The following is a 23,487-nucleotide window of genomic DNA, read 5'->3' on the forward strand; positions in this document are numbered from 1 at the left end:
AATAAATTTTTTATATAATTTTGAAATAATAGAATTATAAATTAAATATATTTTTGAATTTTAAAAATTTTAATAATAGAGACAATTTATAAATAAAAAAAGTACCAATTTTGGGCGTTGTAGGGGTGCTAATCCTTCCCTAAACGTAAAAGACCACGAACCCCTTTTATTATTAAAAAAAATGAATTTTTGGTTATAAATGCAGATCAGTTTATTTTTTAATTGGTGTTTTATTAAAACTCTTTTAAAAAATAATTTTTAGGTATTCGACCTACCTGATCCAAAAGGCCGATGGCGACTCTCAAATTATTTTCAAAACTATTTATTCATATCAATTTTCCCGCCAAAATAATATTTCGTGCCCGGACGAAAACCGGTTACGACAAATGGTCTTTTTGACAAACATGAATAATTGTCGACTAAACAAACTGATTAAGAAAATTGTTTGGTATTTTTGAAAAACTCAATAACTGAAGCAACTAACATTAAGATATTCTGAATATTTATACTGCTTCTTTCGGTCAACGTATTAACTTGGATAAATCAGTTATATACTTCAGTATATAGACTATTGCATCTCATAGACAGAAAATGACAGCTATATTTGGGATTTAAGCGGTCGACTCCTTGGGGCACTATCTTGGCCTTTCAATATACGTCGAGAAGTCTTCCTAAAATCGATTGCCCAAGCTTTGTCGCAATATACCATGTCTTGCTTTTTGCTTCTGGAGAATTTACTTAATGAAATATCGGCAGTTATGCGACAATATTGGTGGACGGAGAAAATTTCTATTCGGGGTTGGCTGATCGTGGTTTGGTCTACTATCTAAGCCAAAATGCTAAGGTGGCCTAGGTTTAAGGGATCTCTACTCTTTCAACATAGCTTTGCTTGATGAGCAAGTTGGGCGACTTATTAAGTATCCTGATTGTTTATCAAGAGTTCTCCGGGCAAAATACTTTTCTTCCGACGATTTGTTGAATGCATCTATTAGTAATAGAAGCTCCTTCGCCTGGAAAGGCATTCACAAGACAATGACAACTCTTTCTGGAGCATTGTACTGGAGAATAAGTCGTGATAGTAACCTCAACTTGGTCTGGAACGCAGACAGTCTCGCTTACAGGGGATTATTCTATTTTTTCCACTAGACCGTTATAGTGATAAGATGGGAGAAAGCTAGAATTTGGAAGGTGTTCATCGCGAAGGATGTCGAACGTATTTTATCTACAACCATTGTGCCAACCGAGGAGGACACCTTGATATGGGAAACCACGATTCTGGTATCTATTTAGTTAGATCTGGATATTGGTGGACTTGATCTAGTGGAGTTTGTTCCAATTGATCATGACCTATGCCTTCCCGAAAACCTGGAGGATCCCTACTTTGAGTGGATCCATTGGCCTCAGGCATCGTTTCCTTTCTCAGAGGAAGAGCTCGAATATATATTCAATCTGGATCCATTTTGAGACTCCGAACTGCTTAGAATGAAGCTCCCAATGATTCGAGAGGCATGTCTACATGTCTTGGTTGTTTGCACTATTTTCCTCAAGAAAGCAGCAGTTTCCGGTTTGTGTTTAGCCGAGATTGGCGAGATGATGAGTAGGGAGTTTGGAGGGCAGGGGGAGGAGCCAAGTGAACTTGAATTCATATGTATTGAGGCAAGGAGAGTTTTCGAGGAAAGGAATATGCTTTATGATAATGTGAGAGCTATAGAGAACGAGTTTCAGTTTGAAATTGATTGCAAGGAGGGGTTCGATTTCACTTGTATTTAACAAAAGAAATTGGCATCCCATGCATACTGTTTCCACTTGGTAGAAATATCCAGAATCCACTTTCCAAGGTAGAAGAGAATGTAGAGGAATGGACAGATGAATATGCTTTTACTGCTCAAGACAAGGCTCCAAGACTGTCAATGACAATGAAAAATGCCAGCATTGGAGAAAAGAGTTGTGGAGGCTAACGCAGAAAAATGGCTATTTGTCTGGTACGTCATCCGGAAACCGAAACGATAATGAACTGGTAGCTGGAAGCACCAGTTTCGTGAAACTGGCTGATATGAGGGAAGATGAGTGAGTACAGTACCTTGAGAAGTTCCAGCGTTTGGTTTCCGAGGCATTTTTGAATCGTAAGCCGGGTTCATGCAAGTTCTGAGTTAATTAATGTGTAGAAATTTGAAGGCTAAAGTTATAAAGGTTTGAGGGTTGTTGGAACCAGAAAGCAAAACTGTTTTCAATGGTTAGTGGTTTGCTTGTAGGAGTAGGCAGTGGTCGAGGGAGTGTTTCACTTTAATTGAATGGAAACAAACATATAATTATAATTTTTGCCCATAGTCTGAATTCTATTAAGAGGTTTCTCCAAAAGGTTAGAAATTCTTTAAACAACGTATATCTAAGTATCTCTCTCCGGCATCAATTGGCAGAATGTCGGTTTTGGAGAAAAAGAAAGTAAACCCAAAACAGTGGAGGGAAGTTGCAGGTGTTCAATTAACCTCCTTCAAGCTAGCCATTTTGGTCAGTTCTACATGCTGCTCCTGTATCCGGCTCATAATTCGCGAAAAACCCATCTCAGTCATGGACATTGGGTCTTCTTTATCCAGGCGCCTCTTCTTTATCTTTAGGATAGCTTGTGTTACTTCGCCTATCGAAGGCCGCTTCCTCGGTGATTTGTGCAAGCATTTGTGAGCAATTTTGGCTAGCTGCCTCACTTCTTCGATACTGTATTCTCCAGCCAGTTGCTTGTCGAGGATTTCATCCACACCATCTGGACTCATAGAAGCCTTATAAAGAAATTTTACGTTATAGAAAGATTAATGCATGATCTACTAACAAGCAACACTTTTACTACACAGGAAGAAGAGACTCACAAGATTAACGTATTCCATTAAGTTTTGGTGTGGGTGGATGGCCGTGATTAGCTCGAAGATGATAACGCCAAAACTGTATACATCGCTCTTCATTGTGAACTTGTTTGTGGATATATACTCAGGATCTATGTAGCCATATGTGCCTTTAATGCCAGAGTTTCGGCCGTCGAAAACCTCTTCCTTTGACAGCCCAAAATCAGCAACCTAGCAAAAGGAACAATAGTAAAGTCATGTCGCTTAGTGTCCATTATTGTTATCTCAATCGTTTCAATAGATTAAAAAGAGAAGATTCGAAAAACATGAGACGTTGTACCGCTGCTCACCTTGGCTCTCATTGATTCATCCAACAATATGTTGGCGGACTTCAAGTCACGATGTATTACTGGAGGGATTGCCTGTCCAAGAATGGGTGATATTTAAGTCAAATAACAATTTTGTGTATCGATGGAGAATATCAACTTCGCATCATTCCATCATTACCCCTTCATGAAGATATTCTATGCCGTGTGAAATATCAAGGGCAATTTGAAGTCTTTCGTCCCAATTTAGACCGCGTTCCACTTCACCTGAGTACATATAGACCAGGTTGGTTATTGTTAAGGAATCACAATATTAGCCATACCATGCCATCTGGGGTCCAAACAAGATTAAAATCTTGATGAACTCAAAAGCTTGCTCACAGGAAACATTTAACAGAATTCAACTCAGTGCAACAAAATTACAGTAGGACGTTAACCATCAGAAAAGTGAACTCATTATTGATAAAAACATGGGTGGAAAATGCAAGTTGTCCATCAAGTTACATAATTTGACGAATCATTGAGCTAGTCAAAAGCCGCATTGCAGAATATTGAATATCCAAGACCCAAATATATGCCGACATTATATATTAGAATTACAGGATTATGTAACAACATAATCCCAAGTTCCAGTTTTTCTTGTGTTTAGAGAATGCAAGATAGCATGAGAGATCTCGGTCTATATATTGTAGTATAAAACAGAAAAGGACATTAACTGCAAGTCGGAGCCGTGATCCTTGATTACATCCACTGGAAAGTAAAAGTATGATTCTGCAAAAATTAACATGTTCTAGCACATATCTACGATGGACAAATATAAGACAAGAGCCGTGAAAAAAAGAAGTGGCTCCCAAGCTTACCATACAATAAGGTTGCCAAGCTTCCATTGCTCATGAACTCATAAATTAACATGTATTTCCCTTTATCCACACAATATCCGACCAAGTTCACAAGATTCCGATGATGCAGCCTTCCTAGTAGACAAACCTTAAAAAAGGGAAAAGAAAAAAGGTTTAATAGTAATTCTTTGTACATGATATGATTATTTACTAATAGTAAAATAATATCAAAATATTCAAAGAATGGAATTGCAATGTTAGCACCTGTCCAGATAGAATTATTTCAGAATGTAGGTTGCAGCAACTGTGTTATTTTAATCTACTTGTACAGGCTACCGAAACTTAATCAGCGATACATTCATGGACTTTTTCTCTAAATACTTCCATGCAAAACAAAGCCAAATAGTATTTTATAATTCAATTAATATATACCAGTTCTTCCTATCAAAAAAAAATATATACCAGTTCTCCAAACAGTTGGATTAATCCCGGCAGTACCATTAAGATAGAAAAAGACTTGCTGGAAACTATCTATTCCCAAGATTGTAGGAGGTGTCCTTTTACGTGGTTAGTGCAGCTTACCTCTGTGTGGAATTCTTTCTCACCCTGGTGAGAACCCGCAGCAAGCACCTTTACAGCAGCTACGCCACCAGTAGGCATTGTAGCTTTATAGACTGGACCAAATGATCCTTCTCCTAAAATAGTTGTAAAATTTTGTGTAGCTTTCTGTACATCCCTGAAAAGCACAATGAATAAGTTAAACTGAAATTCATATATCAATTTCTTATCATTATAGGAAACGTGATATTGGTAACCCTCTAAACATTAATTGACTTTGATATTCTACACAAAGTATAATGTGTAAGCTCAAAATAGACATGGACTTACTTATAAGAATACTTAGCCAAGCCAGAAGCAGAAGCAACCTGGTCTTTACAACGAGGACTCCACCAGGATTTCGGAGAACTTTTCTGATGATATTCTGGTACCTCGACAGCTACAGAATTCGAGAGAGATGCACTGAAGTCGGTGCTTGCACCAAAGCCATTTGTTCTTATCGGAAGAACTGTAACACTACGTTCATTTGAACGTCTCAGTTTTACATACTTTCTGTACCACCTTAGCCCGAAAAATACCAAAGAAGCTATCAAGATACCAAGGGCTAAGCCAACAGAGATGCCAATGACAACTAAGTCACCTTTATGAACCATGTTTTGGTCTCTCGAAGTGCCCAGGGGATGAGAACATCTTGCAATGCACAAATTCAGCAGGGCCACTGCATAAGATGAAAAAAATCATTATATCCATCTGTAGCAATTAAAAGCCAAGGAAAATGATGATAAAAAACAGTACCATTAAGACAAGGAAACCCTTATGAAATACGTACATGTACCATAATCAGACATCGGAACGTGAGTTTGTTGTTTGACATGAAGTTTAAACAGCTATCTAAAAAGGCACTAATCAGGCTATGTTTTCCATTGCTAAAAGATTGAGCTCTGTTTATATAATATCTTGAGAGTTGAGACAATCAATCAAACAACTATGCCGAAAGAACACCAGTGAGGGATTTAAATAGCGGCCCGCTATCCGGATAGCGGCCGTTATATAACAGTAACTGTGCTGTCTGAAACTGTAATTGCACGACTGCTACCGCAATCGATAATCGCAACGAAACTGCAATTTAAGTCCCTGCAGCTAAATAATAAACCTTTAATTCAAAGCCTGACTTTGCCTCGGCTAGCTTTGGCTATCCATATCTGACACTTTCGCCAAATCATTCACCCACCTTTTTAAACTTACCAATTCTTCAGAATCAAATTCGATACAGAGATCATGAAAACCCTTCAGATACTAAATAGGTTCTATCAAATAATTTACATTTAATTAAAAACCCAAAAGCTAATCGACATAAAGAAGAGAAAAGGAAAGAACCCAAAGAACATAAAACAGCCATAAAAGGGAAAAAAGAAGATATTTTTAAGCAAAGATAAGGAAAAAAAATTGCAAAGTAGGACATGAACCCATACCTTATGGGAAGATGCTGAGCAAGTGAAGAGGGAAAACATGAGAATTCATTGCATTGGGCTTTGATTAGTTAAGAGTAGAAGTTGACAAAAAGTCATGGATGAAAATGAAGTTGAAAAGAAAGAGTCTTGGTTGGTGGCTTTCAAGTTGCACATTATGAAAATGGATTTCCATTGAAGGGTGGCGACAATAAGCCAATAAGGCTAATGTTATAAAAACTCTTTTGGCTTCAAGAAAAAGAAGAAAAAAACTGTTTAGCCGGTAAATATAGGTTTAATTCACCCACTGCTTAGTTTTACAATGCTTCCATTTGCATTTACAACTGAATATGATTGATTGGGATGTTTTTTGTTGTTTTGATCGCTAAATTTATTTTTTTGAGTGGGATGAGCGAGCCCGTACGGATTCTAATCCATAGATAATGAAGCTAATTCATCTCCCTTTACTTTAAATGTTTTTTTATTTTTTAAATTCGAATAATCATATATAGAACTTGTATAATCTATTACTTAGAAAAATCATAAACATATATTATGTTATAGACACATTTAACTATTAAAAAATATAATACCAAAATATTTAACAAATTTACAAAAAAAAATCAAATTGTTGGAACCTAATTTCTAATTTATATATATGTTTTATTGAAGTGAATACATTTATAAGACTTGAATTTAAAACACTAAAAATATGAACCTTACCATTGAAAATATGGGAAAATTACGAAATTAATACAACTTTCAAGTTAAAACAATTTTTTTTTATTTTGGTTAAAAGAATTTCGGAAATTATTTTAAACTAAAATTTGCTTGTACCATGTAGGTGCTTCCAATTAGACTACTATTCTTTATGCAAAAATATTTATTAGACTTGGAGTTTCCCCCCTTATTTTCAATTAATTATTTTGACTTTATTCTTAGTCAAACAAAGTTCGAATCAAATTTTTTTATCATATTTTGGGGAATTTTTTCTTATATCTTTGCCCCCCCCCTTTAATGGAGTAGAGCAATTCCATGTTTAAAAATGGATTAGATGTTATCTCTGAACAATTATATATACATTTAATACGTTCAAACCATTAATCCACCTAATTAAGAAAAACTATTTTTTTAATTATTATACCATCCTAAAAAGTAAAAACTGAGTGTTTAGGTGGGTCTCATTTTTATATTACAGGTGATAATGGAATGGGTGAATGTTGTCGATTTTTTAATTATTATACCATAACAGGTTTTTTTATATACAAACCCTTTCAGAATGTTTGAATAAACCATTATAAAAGAAAAGAGAATAATAAAATAAAGGAAGATTAAGAAAATGAAATGATATATATTTTATTTCAGTAGTTCAAAGGGTAAACTACATAATTAGTAACTAATGTCTGAGTAAGTTTTTTTTTTCATTGAAATTTTGAAAGTAATAAATTAATTACTAGCGTTATTGATTTGTAACAAATTGATTACTCAACGTTATTAATAGTTATTGTAGGTGACGAAAAACTAATGTAACACCTTAATCGACTGATCTGGCAACCAATACACTAGGCAAGACTGCCCATTTAACTTCTGTTGACTGCAACTTCGTTTGAAAATGTTTCTCCAAATAAATTTTTCTGATAAGTTTGTTTAATGCAAAAAAACCATCGTTTTCCACTTCTTGGTTTGAATTAATAATCATTTTTGCAAGTGTAAATTTTAAAGTGAAAATAAGTTGTTTGAGAATATTTGTGTTTCAAATGAAGTTTTGGACTAAAAATCACTTTCATAGACATTCCTAACAACCCCTTAGAGAGAAGCATAGCTCATGGAATTGTTGACTCTTTTATCACGGTTTTTGACATATCCATACGATAGCACTGTCCGATAATAATATTGTATATGGTATGGCGGTGACTCCGATTTTGGTTCATCTTTTTCTTTTTGTCACTGTTGACATCAGTAACGCTCACCAGCTCCGTATGCCCACGCTCTTTCTTAGCAGACTTGTTAGCTGATTCTTTTATATTTGGGAAATCAACAACGATTTTCAACATCTTATTAGCAATATTTGTCTCCATACATAGTTACCTTCACTGCCATCTTTTTGTGAAAAAAATCGATTAAATTCATAACATTTTTAATGAGTTAACATACACATTAAACTAATAAATTGTTTTTGTTACATATTAAACTAATAAATTGTTTTTGTAAGCAACAAACTAATTCAATAGCTAAGGGATAGTTGTATCCTTAAAAATCATATTCCCGAGTTCGAATACCAGTGGATATACTATATTTAAATGTTTAATATTAAATTATTAAGAGTCTCTAAAATATATATTATCATATATACTCATCTTAAACTAATAAAAAAATTATATGATTCGTTTCCATTATCTCAGCCTATTCTGAATAAATTTCAAAATCAAATTAATATCATATGATAGCTATTATTATTATTATTTTAAAATGGAATTAAATAAAAGAAAATAAAAATACTGACCAACATTGACGATGAAGGATGTTAAACAAGCGTCAATTTGTTTGAGAAAAGCACTTTGTTGAGCCTAATCATGGACCTGAACCCCATATCTCAATCTCCTTCTTACCCTTCACGTATGGCTCATACATTTTAGGTACTACCAGAACCAGCACACCGTCACGCATCCAAGCCTTAATCTCATCGCCCTTGGCGTTTCGTGGCAGACTGAATTGCCTCAAAAATTTTCTTCCCAATCTCCGCTCTCGGCAATGCCACCGCGTCTTCCCGCCTTTCTCCTCCTCTTCTTCTTCATCTTTTATTTCGGCACTGACGTCAACAGCTCTCCCTTCATGAATTTGTAGCTTCACGTCCTCCTTTTTGACGCCGGGAAGATCGATCTCGAAGATGTGGGAGTGCGGAGTTTCTTTCCAGCCGAGTGTCGCCGGTTGTTTCCGAGAATATCCCGAAAGGATCGAAGACTGATTCGGGCAGAGACATTATTGCTGTATTGTGTGATGTAAGGTATGTTCTTTTTCTAGCTGTGAAGAATGTGTGTTATTCGCTTCATATATATATATATATATATATATATATATATATATATATATATATATTGTAGGCTTTGATTGGAGAGGAGCCCCTTCTCGAAATTTCTGGTGTTGGAGAAGAGATCATAATAGAATGTTGGAAAGAGTGTTTGTTTGGTCAACAGTTTATTCTATATTATTAAAAAGGTTTAATTTCATAATGTCTCCTGAAGTTTATCAATTTTATCAATGTGATATTTCTTCTATTTTAGAATCTACAATATGATACTGATAGTAAATGCGATGCTCGTTTCATTCAGATCTGATAAATTTTGAATCGACTCAATTTGAGGATCGTTTTTTATTTTAAAATGTTAGATTCAAATTAAATCAAATTATGTTTGGAATAAATTTAATCTGATCCAATCTGAATTGATATGATATGATATAATATTGCAATTATCTATTACATTTATATCTTATGGTTTTTCTCCTGGATACGTGTGGACCTCTATTGCATACTTTCTCTGTTATGCAAGTTAAAGATGTATTTTATCATATATATTTTTCTTGCATTTTGGGTGAAGTTTAGTAAACCAATACACTTTAAACTCTGATTTTTTTATTTTTATAAATATGATATTTTTTATATGTCGGTATACTGGGTGTTCGGTGGTCTGGGTGTTAAGATTTTTATTGATTTTGGTGATGCTTTAACGTTAAAAGATTTCAATGTAATGTTAAATGATCATTAATAATCCCTTAAATTTTGGAATCATTTATGACTCTACAATAAGTTTTTGAAGATGTTTTGGGAGTGATTTTAAGTTTTATGGATGTTTGTTTGCCTCTTAATGGAATCATTCAGCGCGTTTGTTTCGCACATCTGAATTATTCAGCACAGAAGTACATTCTGAATGATTCAGAGCCATTATCAAACAACATGTCACATTCAGAGCTAATTCATACAAAGCCTCTGAATCATTAAGCATTTGAATCATTCAACGCTTAATCATTCTGAAATAAACAAACAGCCCCTTAATACTAATTTTTCATATTGTACTGTTAATATTGTTGATGTGTTATTGATAGAGTACAAATTTAATCTTGAAAATTTTGAGTTTTAAAATGTCAATATCAACGTTGATTCATGTAGTATCTATATTGTTCATATAATATCGATATTTGTTTAAACATTATCAATATTGAATGATTCATGAGATTTTAGTGTCCTATTTTGAAATTGATGTCATCAATTCAACGCCGATACTTCTTTTTTTGGTATTGCTATTAATGAGCGAGTATTGATACTCAAATATTCATTTTTCATAATCAAGCATTTATACTCTCCAGTGTTAGAAAACATAAATACTTTTAGTTTTATTTTGAATATCTACACATCAAAGTGAATAAACAAACTTTATAAGAATTTTATGATTCATGAAGTGATTATAATCTTAAGCGATATAAATGATGAAAAGACCATATGGCCTAATAAATAAGTTTTAAATTATTAAAACACAAAAAACGAGTAAAATGCTCTTGTGAATTTTGAATGATATAAGAAACCTTAAATGCATAATAGCATTGCTAATGTTTTTTAATTTAAATATTAATCAAACGGATCATTTGTTTCTCCAATTTCTATACTTGAATACCTAATGTTTTTCTCAATGTTTAATCCTAGTTCTATCTTTGAACCTAAAGCTTCACATGATTACTCCTTACACGTGATAATGGTTCAGACACCACAAGCTAAATGAGCTTAAAGTTATTGTGTGGTTGCATTTTTTGTATCGTTGATGATGTTGAAAAGACTATAAACGCCTCACAGCCCGATGAATCTCAGTATAATAACTTGATAAGATTTATTGAGGATCATATGCTATTAAATTTATACACCAACAATACAGTAAAAATGAAATACATAAATTAGATGGTATTCAATGTGATCGTTACCATTGGGAAAGTTCCAAAAAGAACAAGACAAATCCATAATTCTCGCCAACTATTTTGTATTGTCGTTACGAGGACACGTGTCACTCTGCAACCTAATCAGTCACCATCGTTCGGCCCGTCCCCATCTTTAATCAGTTCCCATACAGCACACGTGCTGTCTTTCCGTTTTCTCGCCGGAGTTTACTCCTCTAACCCTAAAAATACTCTCCAGATTTTCTCTCCCCCCAAACACTCCCACCAACTTCCAAATCTGTCTTTCTCTCTAACTTCTAACACGATTTCAAGCAGAAGCAAAGGGAACCCATCAGTATTTTTTACTCCTTTTGGTTGACTGAAGAAAGTTTTCGTTTTTTTTTTCAGGAACAAATCCATCGTTTTCTCTATCACCAAGAAGGAACAGATAGGACCCCATTACTATTTTTCTTATTTTTGTTTCTTCCCAAAAATGTTCATGCTTTGCAACTCAAAATAAAGAGCTGGTTTTCTTTTCTTTCTTTTTCAATAATGGGAGTTGTGACATCAACGATGGCGGCCAAGTTTGCATTTTTCCCACCGAATCCGCCTTCGTATACGGTGGTCGAGAGTGGAGGGAAGCTGGTAATGAGTGGGGCGCTGGCAAGGGAGAGCGTCGATGTGTTAAAGGTGGGAACCAAGAGAGGGAATGAGGTGGTGGCGGTGTATATGAAGAACCCTGGAGCTGCGTTGACTGTTCTTTACTCACACGGGAATGCGGCTGATCTGGGTCAAATGTATGATCTTTTCAGTGAACTCAGTTTACACCTCAGAGTTAACTTACTGGGGTAAGTTATAACCGCTAATGAGATTTTTAATTTACGGTTAATCTCTCGTTTCCCTTTTTAATCAAAATTTCCCCTTTTTTGCAGTTATGATTATTCTGGGTATGGGCAGTCAAGTGGGAAGGTATGGGTGCATGTTGACTTTTATTTTTTAATTACACATAGTGATTTGGTTGGTTGGTGGGGAATAGTGGGTGAAGGAAGAAGTTTTTGCAGGTTGGATCTTTCATTCTGTAGGGGTAGTAATTGAGAAAGTCCTTAATTTTCTTTTGGTGATTTCTTTTATGATTTTCTAGATGTCAGAAAATGAGAACTTTTTAAGGCCTAGGAATTTATGTTATTTTAGCTGTTTTTAAGGTTTTGTTAATGGAAAGGTGAATCTCATACCATCTTATGCTTACTGGTATAGCTAAATCTTTGCTTATTTACACATAATAATGTTTACATCACACAATTTTTATAACAAAAAACGAGTTCAAATTCCTACTCTCAAGTTAATGATCTCAATCAAAGCATAGTGCCTTGGATTATTCAGCAAAGACAGCAATGTTTTATATAAATCACTGCACTTGTTTGGTTTGGCTTAGTTCTGAACATCGTAAATTAGTACAACCCTAATAATAAAGCATTTTTGTTTATTCTTTTCTCATTTTCCAATTCCTGACAGCCAACTGAGCAGAACACCTACGCCGACATAGAAGCTGTATATAGATGCCTTGGGGAGAAATATGGAGTGAAGGAGGAAGATGTTATCTTATATGGTCAATCAGTTGGAAGTGGGCCTACTCTAGATCTCGCAACTCGGTTGCCTAAACTTAGGGCTGTGGTTCTTCACAGCCCAATCTTGTCTGGTCTGAGAGTAATGTATCCAGTGAAGCGAACTTACTGGTTTGACATATATAAGGTTTTGCCAACTTTAGATGCACAATTATATAGCTTAATGTCTTAATATGTCGTCACCTACCTTGTTTTAAGAATACTTTCTTGAGGTTTCTTTCCCTGTTCATGATGCAGAATATTGACAAGATACCATTGGTCAACTGTCCTGTTCTAGTAATCCATGTGAGTATTACCTTGATTTGTTTGTAATATTTACTTTTCCTGGTTGTTGGATATTTGTAAATGTTTGTGCACTATGATAGGGTTCAGTCAGGTACGGGTGATTCATTGTTCAAATTGAAATAAAGAGAAAAACAGAGTGGTTGGCTGCATCGCATTCATTTCCTTTTTAAGATATCTCTCCTATTTCTTTATTTTCCCTTGTAGCTTTTGCGTATTCCTAGTTCCTATATTTTATGTATTTGATAATGCAGTTCCATTGAGTCTAAGAGAATGAGTGTGAGAGAGAAAAACGTAGAGAGAGAGAACTTGAAAGAAAAATTAGTTTCCGATGAGAGTTGGTCGGCATTTGTCGACAATCTCAGTAGGAGGGTTTCTCGACGAACTTTAAGGGAAATCTTCTTAGTTCATGGTCTTGTTATGAGAGTCTTTATTCCCAAAGAAACAAGAAATCCAAAATACTAATTTTCCAACTTTGCTTTCATTCATTTTAAGAGTGAGGCAGGTTTGAAGAGGGTTGTTGATGATTTAAATGGTGTTCTGATAGACGGAACGAAGATCACAGTTAGTCCTGAAAGATATAAGGATGCGCGTTCAAGTTTAGGGGGGAAGCATATTTTTTCAAACAAGATCTCCAATCAGAATGTTGTAGAATCTTCAAAATCAAAAGAAGCAGGGAACTCTAACAGAAGCATAAAGAACGACATAACTTATAAAGATGCTTTGATGTCAAATAGATGCGCAATGGGGAATAAGGAACTGTTATCTGATGATCTACACAGGAGGAATGTCAAGAAAAATATCTTGGAAATGCATATCCCATCAGAAAGTTCAAACTGGGCTAAAAGGTCATTGACGGGGATTATTAAACATTCTTTTCAGATTGAGTTTATTCAGAAGGCCTTAGTTAAGGATGGTTATGATGTCCAAATTGCTAGATAGGGCTATGTATGGAACTCTTGCGTTATAGTTTTTAAATCATATGAAGAGATGTTGGACATATGGATGAAGAGGAAAGAGGATTTAGAACAATGGTTTGATCGAGTGGAACCATTACTGAATGATGAGGGAGTTCCAATGGCCTTCTGTTTGGTGGATTTAATTGGGGTACCTTTGTTATGCTGGAATGAATCTTTCTTCGAAAAGATAGCAGGTAGATGGGGAATAGTGGTTGACATACTTGACGCTACTAGGAAAAGAGAAGACCTCACAATGGCAAGAATTTTAATGAGGGTGACAAGCCTCTTTGATGTTCCAGATGTGATTACACTTGGATCATATGGAAGATCCTTTAAAGTGTGTATCAAAGTCGGATCGGCATGTGAGTATTCAAGCTCATTTTTCAGCAATTTTCCGGCAGAAGGTTCCAGTGGGGGACTGTTTGAGGAGATGATGTATGTAGAGGATGAAGACAGAGTGCTGTCAGATAGTGGGACAGTAGCAGCATGTGCAGCAGAAAAAAATCGGCTGAGAGTTGACAATTGGATTGATCAGGGAGTTTTTCCTGGTTCTGGAAGAGTTGGTGAGGATATGCAGCTACCAAGACTTTCCTTGGATAGGAAAGGCATTAAATGTGGGCTGCCAGAAAGTCAGAACGTTGGGAGTATATAAGTGGGAGAGTTTGTCGGTTTGGGGATTAGAAATTCAAATTTATCGACTGATGGATCACAGGCCCAATCTGAATATTCTGGGCAGTCTGGGTTAAAAGGTTTCAAGGTATTTCCTATTGGGCCAGCATTTACAATAAACAGGCTTGGGAAAATGGTTCATAACCTTGATTTAATAGAGAAAGGCAGTAAAAGGATAGTAAATTTGGATATCCTAAATTTGGAGAAGAGTCCAATTGTAGAACAGCATGTCAATGCAGGAATAACGGTCGAAGAAGAAGATTTAAGGCTGGTTGAATCCGTTGCAATTAATTCAGGAAATAAATCAAGGGGCAGACAATTATTCCGACACAGAAGACCGTCTCCAATAGAGAGTGATATGCTAGAAACCAGGAGCATGAGCAGTTATAAAAGGGTCTATAAGAGGTCGAGGGACAGGAAACATTGGCACGGGAATATACTGAATTTCATGCCTGAAGCAGATGAAATCATAGTTAGTCAGGGAAGGATAGATGTGGAACTTAGTGCTAATAAACAAATTTGTTTACCAGCAGAATTGATTACTAATGGGAGCAAGGATCCTACTATTGACAGAGGTTTAGTGGATGGGAGCGAGGATAGAGAGATTGAAGGCTGGTTTTCAGAAGGAGACTACTCAAGATTCAAATCTGGTTTGCTAATCAGAAGAGCTAAAAGAAATTTGTTAAGGGAAGCCCTTGAACAAGTCAGCATTGAAACAACCTCCTCTTCAGCCTTCTTGGATTTAATGGAGGAAGCTTTAGCTACTTGGGAGGTTAGCAAGCTTTTGGGGGTGTTTTTTAAGGAAGGGAAAGAAGCCTTTTTGGAAAAAATATGATTTTAGAGAAAGGTTTGAACAAGGTTAATCAAGGTGATGTTGGAAGAGGTGTTTAGTTTGTTTTTCTTCTTATAATGTTGAAGACAAAGTTAGTTATATGCTCATGGAATGTAAGGTGTTTGGGGAAAAAAGAAAAAAAGAGAGTTGTTCAGAATTTAGTTTCTAACATCTATCCTACTTTTCATTGGCTGCAAGAAACCAAGACAGAAAATTTAGAGGTCTTTTTTTAGAAGTGGGCTAAATAATCTTAAAGGTGTTATAGAATCTCATTCGATCGGATCCTCATAGGGTTTATTGTGTTGTTGGGATGATAATATTTTTGTGCTGGAAAATTAGTATGTTAGCAGGAGAATTATAGCTATCTTTGGTAATTTTCGAGCCAACAATTACAGTTGTGGTTTCATCAAAGTTTATGGTCCATCAGTAGAGGAGGAGAAATCCAATTTTTTTGAAGCATTAAGTGTATTCTTAAGTGGAAAAATTATCCTGTTTGTGTTGGAGGGGATTTAATGCTTATTTACATGAAGAAGAGAAGGTTGGTAGAGGTTAAAACAAAAATTCAATGGAGATCTTTAGTTAGTTTATTTTTCATTCTGGTCTAATTGATCTGCTTATGAATGTGGGTAGGCTTACTTGGTGTAATAACCAAAATAATCCCACTTTTGTAAGATTGGACCGTTTTTTGGTTGGTAGTCAATTTTTGGCTATATTTCTTGATATTGTTCAGTCATTTCTCCCAAGGTTCGTGTCAGACCACAACGCGATAGCTCTTGCTAATGAAGGTGTGGATTGGGGTAAAAAATCGTTCAGACTATTTAACTACTTGATGGAGGAGGAGGGTTTTGAGGATTTGGTTAAATCTTCAATTCAAAACTGCAAGTTAATCCAAAGGAAAGCTGGTGTGTTTAGTCTATTGAAGAGTACTAAATATCCAGGAGCTTTGATTTATGAATTAGAAAAGAAAATTCACAAGTTAGAGGTTGATATTCAACAGCAACAAGTTGTTATTGACAGTGATGTAATAGCAGAATTGAACACCCACATACCAGAAATGTGGAAACTTTTCAGAATTCAGGACCAGATTTGATTTCAGTATTCAAGATAAAAATGGATAGAAGATGGGGATCGTAATACTAAATATTTCCATACTTGTGCTACAGTGAGAAAGAAGAGGAATGCATTGGTTGCCCTAAACATTAGGGGAAAAACAGTTGAAGACCATACTGCAATTAAGGCCATAGTAAAGGATTATTTCTTTAAAATTTTCAATGACGGATCCACATTAGAAATTGATGACATAATGCTGGATTTTTCCAGAATTTCTATAGATCAGAGTCAGGCCTTAGAAAAAGAATTTTTTGAGGAGGAAGTTTGGGAAACTTTGAAGTCTTGTGATAGCAACAAATCTCCGGGCCCATATGGTTTAAATCTGGGATTTTTCAAGAGGTTCTGGCATGTCCTTAAGGAAGATATTATGAATTTCTTTCATAATTTCTATTTGGGGAATGAATAGGAACATGGAATTAATCATACATTCATCACTCTCATTCCAAAAAAACTCGAACATTGGTGGCCTAGATGATTATAGACCTATAAGCTTAGTTGGTGGTTTATACAAGATCTTGTCTAAGTGTCTATCGAGGAGACTAAGGTGTTGTATTTCAGATATTATCAGTCCATCTCAATTCGCTTTTATCCACAGTTGACAAATTTTGGATTGCTCCCTAATTGATAATGGGGGGATTGACTTTTGGAGGAAGAATGGTTTAAAGGGTTGTGCTTTTAAAGTTGATTTTAAGAAGGCATATGATACAATTGACTGACCTGTTTTGTTCAAAGTAATGAGGAAAATGGGCTTTGGTTCTAGATGGAGTGGTTGGATTTCGAAATGTATCACAACTACTATTTTAGTCTTGGTTAATTGGGTTCCTTCTGAGGAATTCCCAATGGCTAAGGGTTTTCGCCAAGGATGTTCCATGTCTCCTTTATTGTTTAATTTAGTTGGGGAACTTCTGAATTTACTGATTCTTAAGGCAGTTTCAGCGGGGTTATTTTTGGGTATGGTTCTTAGAAGGGAAGAGGGGATTTTTAATTTATCTCATCTTCAATTTGCTGACGATCTCATAATCTTCTGTGGTGCATCGAAGAAGGAGATTTTGAATGTGAAGAGGGTGCTCCGAGTGTTTGAAGTTATGTCTGGTCTCCAGTTGAATTTGAAGAAGTGTAAATTATTTGGGGTCAATTCAAATGAAGATGAAATTAAGGAATGGGCAATGGCTATTGGATGTTCAGTTGGTAACTTTCCTTCAGAGTATTTGGGACTTCCTCTTGGAGCACACAGAAATTCTACACTTCTGTGGGAACCAGTGGTTCAGAGTTTCAATAAGAGGTTAGCGGGCTGGAAGGCATCCTCTCTTTCTCTGGTAGGAAGGTTGGTTTTAATTAAATCAGTCCTATGTTCACTCCTTACATATTTTTTGTCATTGTTCAAGGTTCCAGCCTCGGTCTACAAGTCACTAAATTCAATTATGTCCAATTTCTTATGGGGTGAAGGAAATGGTAAAAATAAGATTCATTGGGTGAGTTGGTCTACTGTGTGTAAACCAAAGATTGAAGGTGGTTGGGGATTCCGAATTTAAATGTGGTAAATAGAGCACTTTTGGAAAAATGGGTTTGGAGATTTGCCAATGACAGGAAGGCGGCTTGGAGGAAAATGATTTGCACTAAATATAACATGGACTCATCTTTAATGCAGTTCGATAGTAATATTACTCCTAAGTTTTCTTGAATTTGGAGATCTATGGTGAACAATTATTTCAAAGAAGATACTGCTGGCTGTAAAATTAGAAGCAAGTATAGTTATCAAGTTGGTGATGGGCGAATTATTCAGTTTGGGCTATGGATCATCCATTAATGGTCATTTTCCCTAGACTGTTCTCTATTTCAGTAAACAAAACTGGTAAATTATTCCAGTTTGGTGAGTATAGCTTTTGGGGCTGGTTTTGGAATGTTCAATTGAGAAGGGAATTGATTGGGAATATGAGCAATGACTAATTTGATGGTTGTCATTTCGAATTTTTCCCTTTCTGTTGATTCTTCTGATGGACTGGTTTGGAAGGGCACTGGAGATGGGGTATTCTCTGTTAAATTGGGTGTTAATCTGTCATTCGGGTACTTCGGGTACGGAGGAAGCTCATTTTTGGAAGAATGTTGTTTGGAGGGGCCTGTTGCCTCCAAAAATTGAGACATTTCTGTGGCAAGTGATTTTACAGAAGCTGGCAGTGAAGATAGCTCTGGTTAAAAGAGGTGTGAAGGGCATTGATGATATTTTATATCCTTTTTGTAAGCTAAAGGAAGAGTCCCCCTCTCATTTATTTTTTTCTTGTTCGGTGGCTTGGTTAATCTGGAATAAATTCATGAGTTTCTGGAACATTCAATCTGTTTTTCACGCTGATGAAAAAGCTTTCTCCTAGCCTGGGCTGATTTGAGGATCAACTCTCTTATATGGTCATTCATTCCAGGAGTGGTCCTATGGTTTTTAGCAAAAAATAATCAGGCTTCTATCTCCAAGGATTCTCTTATTGTTGATCTTTCCTTAGGGGATTCTTGCTTGCCCCACTCTAATATGCTTTTATCTAAGTTTCCTTGGTCCCCTCCTCCCAAGGGCTTCATCAAACTAAATGTCGATGCTGCTAATACTAGTGATTGGAAGAGAAGCGAGTTAGGTGGTGTCCTAAAAGATATGTATGGTTCGATCCTAGGCTCTTTCAAAGAGTCTGCTGGTCCGGGGCCTCCTACCTACATGGAATTGAAAGCTATCCTAAAGGGCTTATCTTTTCTTGACTTTATTCGACAGAGGTTTAAGGATCGTTTGATTATTGAGAGTGACAGCAGAGTGACAGTTGACTGGGTTAAGGATGTGGTTTTATGTCCTGATTTTTATGCTCACACTGTTAAAGACATTATTCAAAAGCTTAGATATTGTGAAGGTGTTATTAGATGGGTTAATAGGACAACTAATCTAGAGGCAGATGCCCTAGCTAAGGCTAATATTGGTTGATCCTTGTGTTGTTCTTTGGGGATTTTTTTTTTGGTTTTCTATCTCCTTAAGGGAGTTTTAGGGTGTTGTATTCCTATGTACTATTTATAATGTTAATGAAATCCTAGGGCACTCTTTTTATCCTTCCGCTGATTAAGGAACTATCTTCAAACTCCATTAATCAAGAAAGGGGTTTTTAATGAGGCCCAACATTCTTATCAAAAAAAATAATGCAGTTCCATTCTAACGAACAATTGCATAGGAGCTTATATTCTTCTTGTTAATTGTGTTTGTCCTTATCGGTCGCAACCATGCAAACACTACGCATAAAATTTGAAGCCTTATAAAAAATTAAGAACATACCATATGGACACTGTAGTTATGGTGTTTTTGGATAGGGCAATAGGAACAGGTCCTTGAAATGCTGTAGTTGATATTCGCTTGTTTGAATAACTGATCTGTAAATTTAGAAATCACCCCAAAATATACATTCTACAACATTCTTTTAAATTAAATAGATCTGATGAAAATTTAACGAACCTGATAGATATTTGAGGAAACACGTATATTTAATAGATAAAATGGAATAGGTATCTTGAGTTGGAGAGTGAAATATGAAGATCCGCTGATCATGAGGAAGAAAAAGAAAAAAATGACAATGATAAATAGTGTTGTTGTCCTATCAAAAAATAAATAAATAGTGTTGCTGAATTTCACTGGAATTTGAAGAAGATTCCAGTGTTTATGGAAAATGAGATCTTTTATGTCGTTTTTGCCTTTTTCACAGGTTTGCTTTCATTTTGGCATCTTTGGTGAATAATCTGTAGACTACACTGTTGGAGCCAATACTAGACTGGCAGTTCGAAAAATGCTTTCTGAATTTCCCCCTTATTTGTTCTCATTTTGACATATTACATTGGTCTATAAGTTGTAAACTGTGTACTTGGAGCTTATAATAGACTGGCATTTTGTAAAATATTTTTTGCAATTCCTCTTGCTTTGTTCTTATTTTGATGTCTCATGTAGTTCTATAAGAAAACTGTGTACTTGAAGCCTATAATAGACCTTCGACGGTTCAGAAGATACATTCTGCAATTCCTCCTGCTTCCTACTGTTTTTGACGCTTTACATATAAATATGTTCAGGAATTCCTTAAAATTTGCCATTTTCGAGGGCTTTCATATACCATTTGCTCGACTCTAGGATACTCTAATTGCTTGATCCAATATTGAAAATGATGTTCATCCTCCTTTTTGCCTAACTTTTTGAAGACTTAATCTATCTTGAATTACCAGACACATGGATTGTGATGTTTGTGATTTGTAAATAATATGATCAGAGAATTAGGCAGGTCCTTTTATGTACACAATTTTTCATGAGTGTTCAAATATCTTGTCAGTGACTCGAAACTCCAAAAGTTTGTGAGTTGGAGTTGTCATTGACAATCTTGAAATGATTGTTGCATCTTGCCGCACATGCTATTGGAACTTGTAATCCGGAATGTTTCGTTACCTCAAATGTGCTTGTTAAGCTAGCATTATTCACCTGTTTTTGTTGTATTCCAGGGAACGGGTGATGATGTTGTCGATATTTCCCATGGTAAGCAGCTTTGGGAACTTTGTAAAGAGAAATATGAACCTTTGTGGGTTAAAGGCGGGAATCATTGTGACTTGGAACTATATCCACAATACATCAAGCATCTCAAAAAATTCATTTCAGCCATCGAGAAATCTCATCATAGAAATGGGTCTGCCCCAATTCCTGGTCAACCAGAGAAACCTCGTAACAGCACAGATTTCAGGGAGACATCCAGACCAAGCACAGACCAGAGGGAAAAGACTAGGGCCAGTACTGACCAAAGAGAAATGCCAAAGTTAAGCACTGACCGTCAAGAAAAAGCAAGAACCAGTATCGAGAGAAGAGAAAAATCAAGAAAGAGTGTTGATCGACCTGACAAATTATGTAATGGAAGCTCTGACCAACCTGAGAAAGCAAGGATCAGTATTGATCGGTTAGTTTGAATTCATGCTCACAATTTCTCTACCTTTCTTTTGAGTTATAATGTCACGAGTCTTATGAGAAAGTGGTTTTATTGGCTGTTGTGATTGAATTCTGCAGCTTTGGGGAGATTATGAGATCTGTTGGATTGTGCAATATTGGTTGTTTCAGGCCTACTACAGCAACGGGTAAAGACCAGTCTGCTGATTGAGGTTGTATTTTAGATTCCATTTTATTTAATTTGATTGGTCCATAGTGTTGTCCGGGGTGATACGAAAAAGTATAATGTTTTATTTGCCATAACTTAAGAGATTTAATCGGGGCAAACGGTGTATCGTAATTGGTTGCACTTTTGAGTTGATAAATCCCTTCATGCTCTCACCTTGTTCCACGTGTGTATGCTGAAATGGTAATGTCTTTATGCCATTACAGCTCATGGTTTATCATAGGATGTGTATTACCTTAATATGACTGTACTATGATAGATGAGCCGGATTGGCGGTTTTGCTGTCCTTGCATGATTATGGCATGTTCGATGCTATGATCGTAGTCTTCTCATTTAATCCATGCAGCATATAGGATTTATAATAGTCTTTTAGGGCATTTCTTTAAGGGGGCTTAAGGTTGCCTGCAAATCCTTTATTTTTTATGTTTGCCGTTAAGCAGTATCACATGTTTGCCCGTTTGTGCTTGCATGGCTATGCTGATGTGCACATCCGAACCTATGCTTGTTGGATCGGTTTTAGGAAAATGAAGATGTTGAAATTCAGGACTGGCAGAATTCATATTGCTTATTTCTCATGAAATCTCTAGTGGAGATTGAGCTGTGTGCCATGAGGCAGGAAAACTGACGTTATCTTGTTTTGTTTAAAAGTTGTTCGAATGTGGATCCTCTAGGGAAAATAACATTTCCTTTTATCTTAATACATTGTTTGATAGTGTTTATTGGTGATTTACTTACCGTTACCGTGCCACACGAGGTTCGCTATTTGAATCCCTGACATTTCGTTGTTCCTTATCATATATGATAACAAGAAACTTGAGTATGGTTTTATGTTAAGATTGAGGAATGACAACATACTCGGTAAATTTTAGGGTAGAATATATAAATGATTATTAAGTTAGGCTGAAACGATCTTTTGGTTACTGAAAGCTTTGAACTGCTATAATGATCATTGTACATTATAAGGTAACGAATAATGATAAATTTTATAATAGTTTGATAAATTTAGTAACTATTTTATAATCAGTTTATAGTCATTTAAGAAAATTTTGTAATCATCTTTTTACTTTCAAAATTTTAAGAACCTACTTGAACATAATTAAATAATTATTTATCACTTTGGGTTAAATTTTATATAATTTTTGTTTTAAGCCCAAAGAAAATGCGCAGAACATATTTGGATGCCCTTGACAATATTACATTGTATTACTTTTTAAAATTTATTTTTAAATGGGTAATATATATCTACATATATAGTTTTCTTTACCGACGAACTTTTTTTGGATGAATTTTTTAATTAGGGTTGCAACACAATGACTTCCTAAGAGGTCACCCATCTTAGAATTACTCGCCTATGTATGCTTAGCTGCGGATTTCTGATAGGATTCAGTACATTAGTACTGGTATAATCGCATCTCTTTACCAACAAACTTTGACGTCTAGAATGTATGCTTTTGATTAGGGGGGAGCGTTTCATCGAGTTTAGTCAAAATATTTAAAGTTATTTAAGTTGACGAGTCTTATTTTACAATTTAGAGTTGACTTTAAATTTTTTCAAGTTTAGTTTATAAATTCGAATTGAGTGGTGTTAAATTTTTGAGTTTTTATTTAAATATAATTGTAAATAGTTATAATATTATAATATTATTTGATTCCAATTTAAATGATATTTTATAATCATATACAATACATATATATATATATATATTGTATTTTTTTCATATGTGATTTACATATATACAAAATCGAGATACTCAACTTAAACTTGAAAATTGATATACTAATTATCAAAAATTTTGAGTTATTCGAGTTGTATTTTACAACTCGATTTGAACTTAAAATTTTTTCGAGTCGAATCGAGTTTATGAAATTACAACTTGAAATCGAATCGAGTCGAAAATATCAATTTTTTTGAGTCAAATTGAGTTTTGTTCA

The 23,487-nt window shown here is 35.3% G+C and overlaps 3 protein-coding genes across 4 annotated transcripts; 1 reads left to right on the forward strand and 2 right to left on the reverse strand.

Annotated features, from left to right (window-relative positions):
* Nucleotides 1-2,287: 2,287 nt before the first annotated feature.
* On the reverse strand, nt 2,288-6,104 carry LOC120119720 (calcium/calmodulin-regulated receptor-like kinase 2). 2 transcript variants are annotated; one of them, XM_039139536.1, is made up of 8 exons: nt 6,030-6,104; nt 4,888-5,275; nt 4,582-4,735; nt 4,021-4,147; nt 3,342-3,427; nt 3,185-3,256; nt 2,862-3,065; nt 2,288-2,774 (listed from the first exon to the last, which is right to left on the reverse strand). In XM_039139536.1, the coding sequence occupies exons 2-8, from the start codon at nt 5,208-5,210 to the stop codon at nt 2,478-2,480; spliced, it is 1,263 nt and encodes a 420-aa protein (XP_038995467.1). In that variant the 5' UTR covers nt 5,211-5,275; nt 6,030-6,104; the 3' UTR covers nt 2,288-2,477. The 2 variants fall into 2 exon arrangements, with proteins under 2 accessions (XP_038995467.1, XP_038995466.1); XM_039139535.1 differs by lacking the exon at nt 6,030-6,104 and adding an exon at nt 5,387-5,420.
* LOC120119721 (alpha/beta hydrolase domain-containing protein 17B-like) lies at nt 2,372-21,609 on the forward strand. The gene is made up of 7 exons (XM_039139537.1): nt 2,372-2,380; nt 11,368-11,773; nt 11,858-11,894; nt 12,438-12,674; nt 12,785-12,832; nt 20,897-21,342; nt 21,450-21,609. Exons 2-7 carry the CDS (start codon nt 11,478-11,480, stop codon nt 21,538-21,540), a joined length of 1,155 nt encoding a protein of 384 aa, XP_038995468.1. The 5' UTR covers nt 2,372-2,380; nt 11,368-11,477; the 3' UTR covers nt 21,541-21,609.
* Nucleotides 8,577-11,098, reverse strand: LOC120120097 (17.6 kDa class I heat shock protein-like). The gene is made up of 2 exons (XM_039139833.1): nt 11,078-11,098; nt 8,577-8,966 (listed from the first exon to the last, which is right to left on the reverse strand). Exons 1-2 carry the CDS (start codon nt 11,096-11,098, stop codon nt 8,577-8,579), a joined length of 411 nt encoding a protein of 136 aa, XP_038995764.1.
* Nucleotides 21,610-23,487: the final 1,878 nt, after the last annotated feature.

This window comes from Hibiscus syriacus, unplaced genomic scaffold (genome assembly GCF_006381635.1).
Source record: "Hibiscus syriacus cultivar Baekdansim isolate YM2019G1 unplaced genomic scaffold, ASM638163v2 tig00110332_pilon, whole genome shotgun sequence".
NCBI classification, from domain to species: domain Eukaryota; kingdom Viridiplantae; phylum Streptophyta; class Magnoliopsida; order Malvales; family Malvaceae; genus Hibiscus; species Hibiscus syriacus.

What these genes read in the sequence shown, in the direction of transcription:
- LOC120119720 (XM_039139535.1), bottom strand. An exon ending in CTTGGCAACCTTATTGTATG is followed by an intron (nt 3,428 to 4,020) that starts GTAAGCTTGGGA and finishes ATATGTACTCAG; the next exon opens with GTGAAGTGGAACGCGGTCTA. An exon ending in ATGAATCAATGAGAGCCAAG is followed by an intron (nt 3,066 to 3,184) that starts GTGAGCAGCGGT and finishes TCCTTTTGCTAG; the next exon opens with GTTGCTGATTTTGGGCTGTC.
- LOC120120097 (XM_039139833.1), bottom strand. Translation starts at nt 11,098, where the DNA reads ATGGGGACGGGCCGAACGATG. An exon ending in TGGGGACGGGCCGAACGATG is followed by an intron (nt 8,967 to 11,077) that starts GTGACTGATTAG and finishes TGCCCGAATCAG; the next exon opens with TCTTCGATCCTTTCGGGATA.
- LOC120119721 (XM_039139537.1), top strand. Translation starts at nt 11,478, where the DNA reads ATGGGAGTTGTGACATCAACGATGGCGGCCAAGTTTGCATTTTTCCCA. An exon ending in CTCAGAGTTAACTTACTGGG is followed by an intron (nt 11,774 to 11,857) that starts GTAAGTTATAAC and finishes CCTTTTTTGCAG; the next exon opens with TTATGATTATTCTGGGTATG. An exon ending in ACTGGTTTGACATATATAAG is followed by an intron (nt 12,675 to 12,784) that starts GTTTTGCCAACT and finishes TTCATGATGCAG; the next exon opens with AATATTGACAAGATACCATT.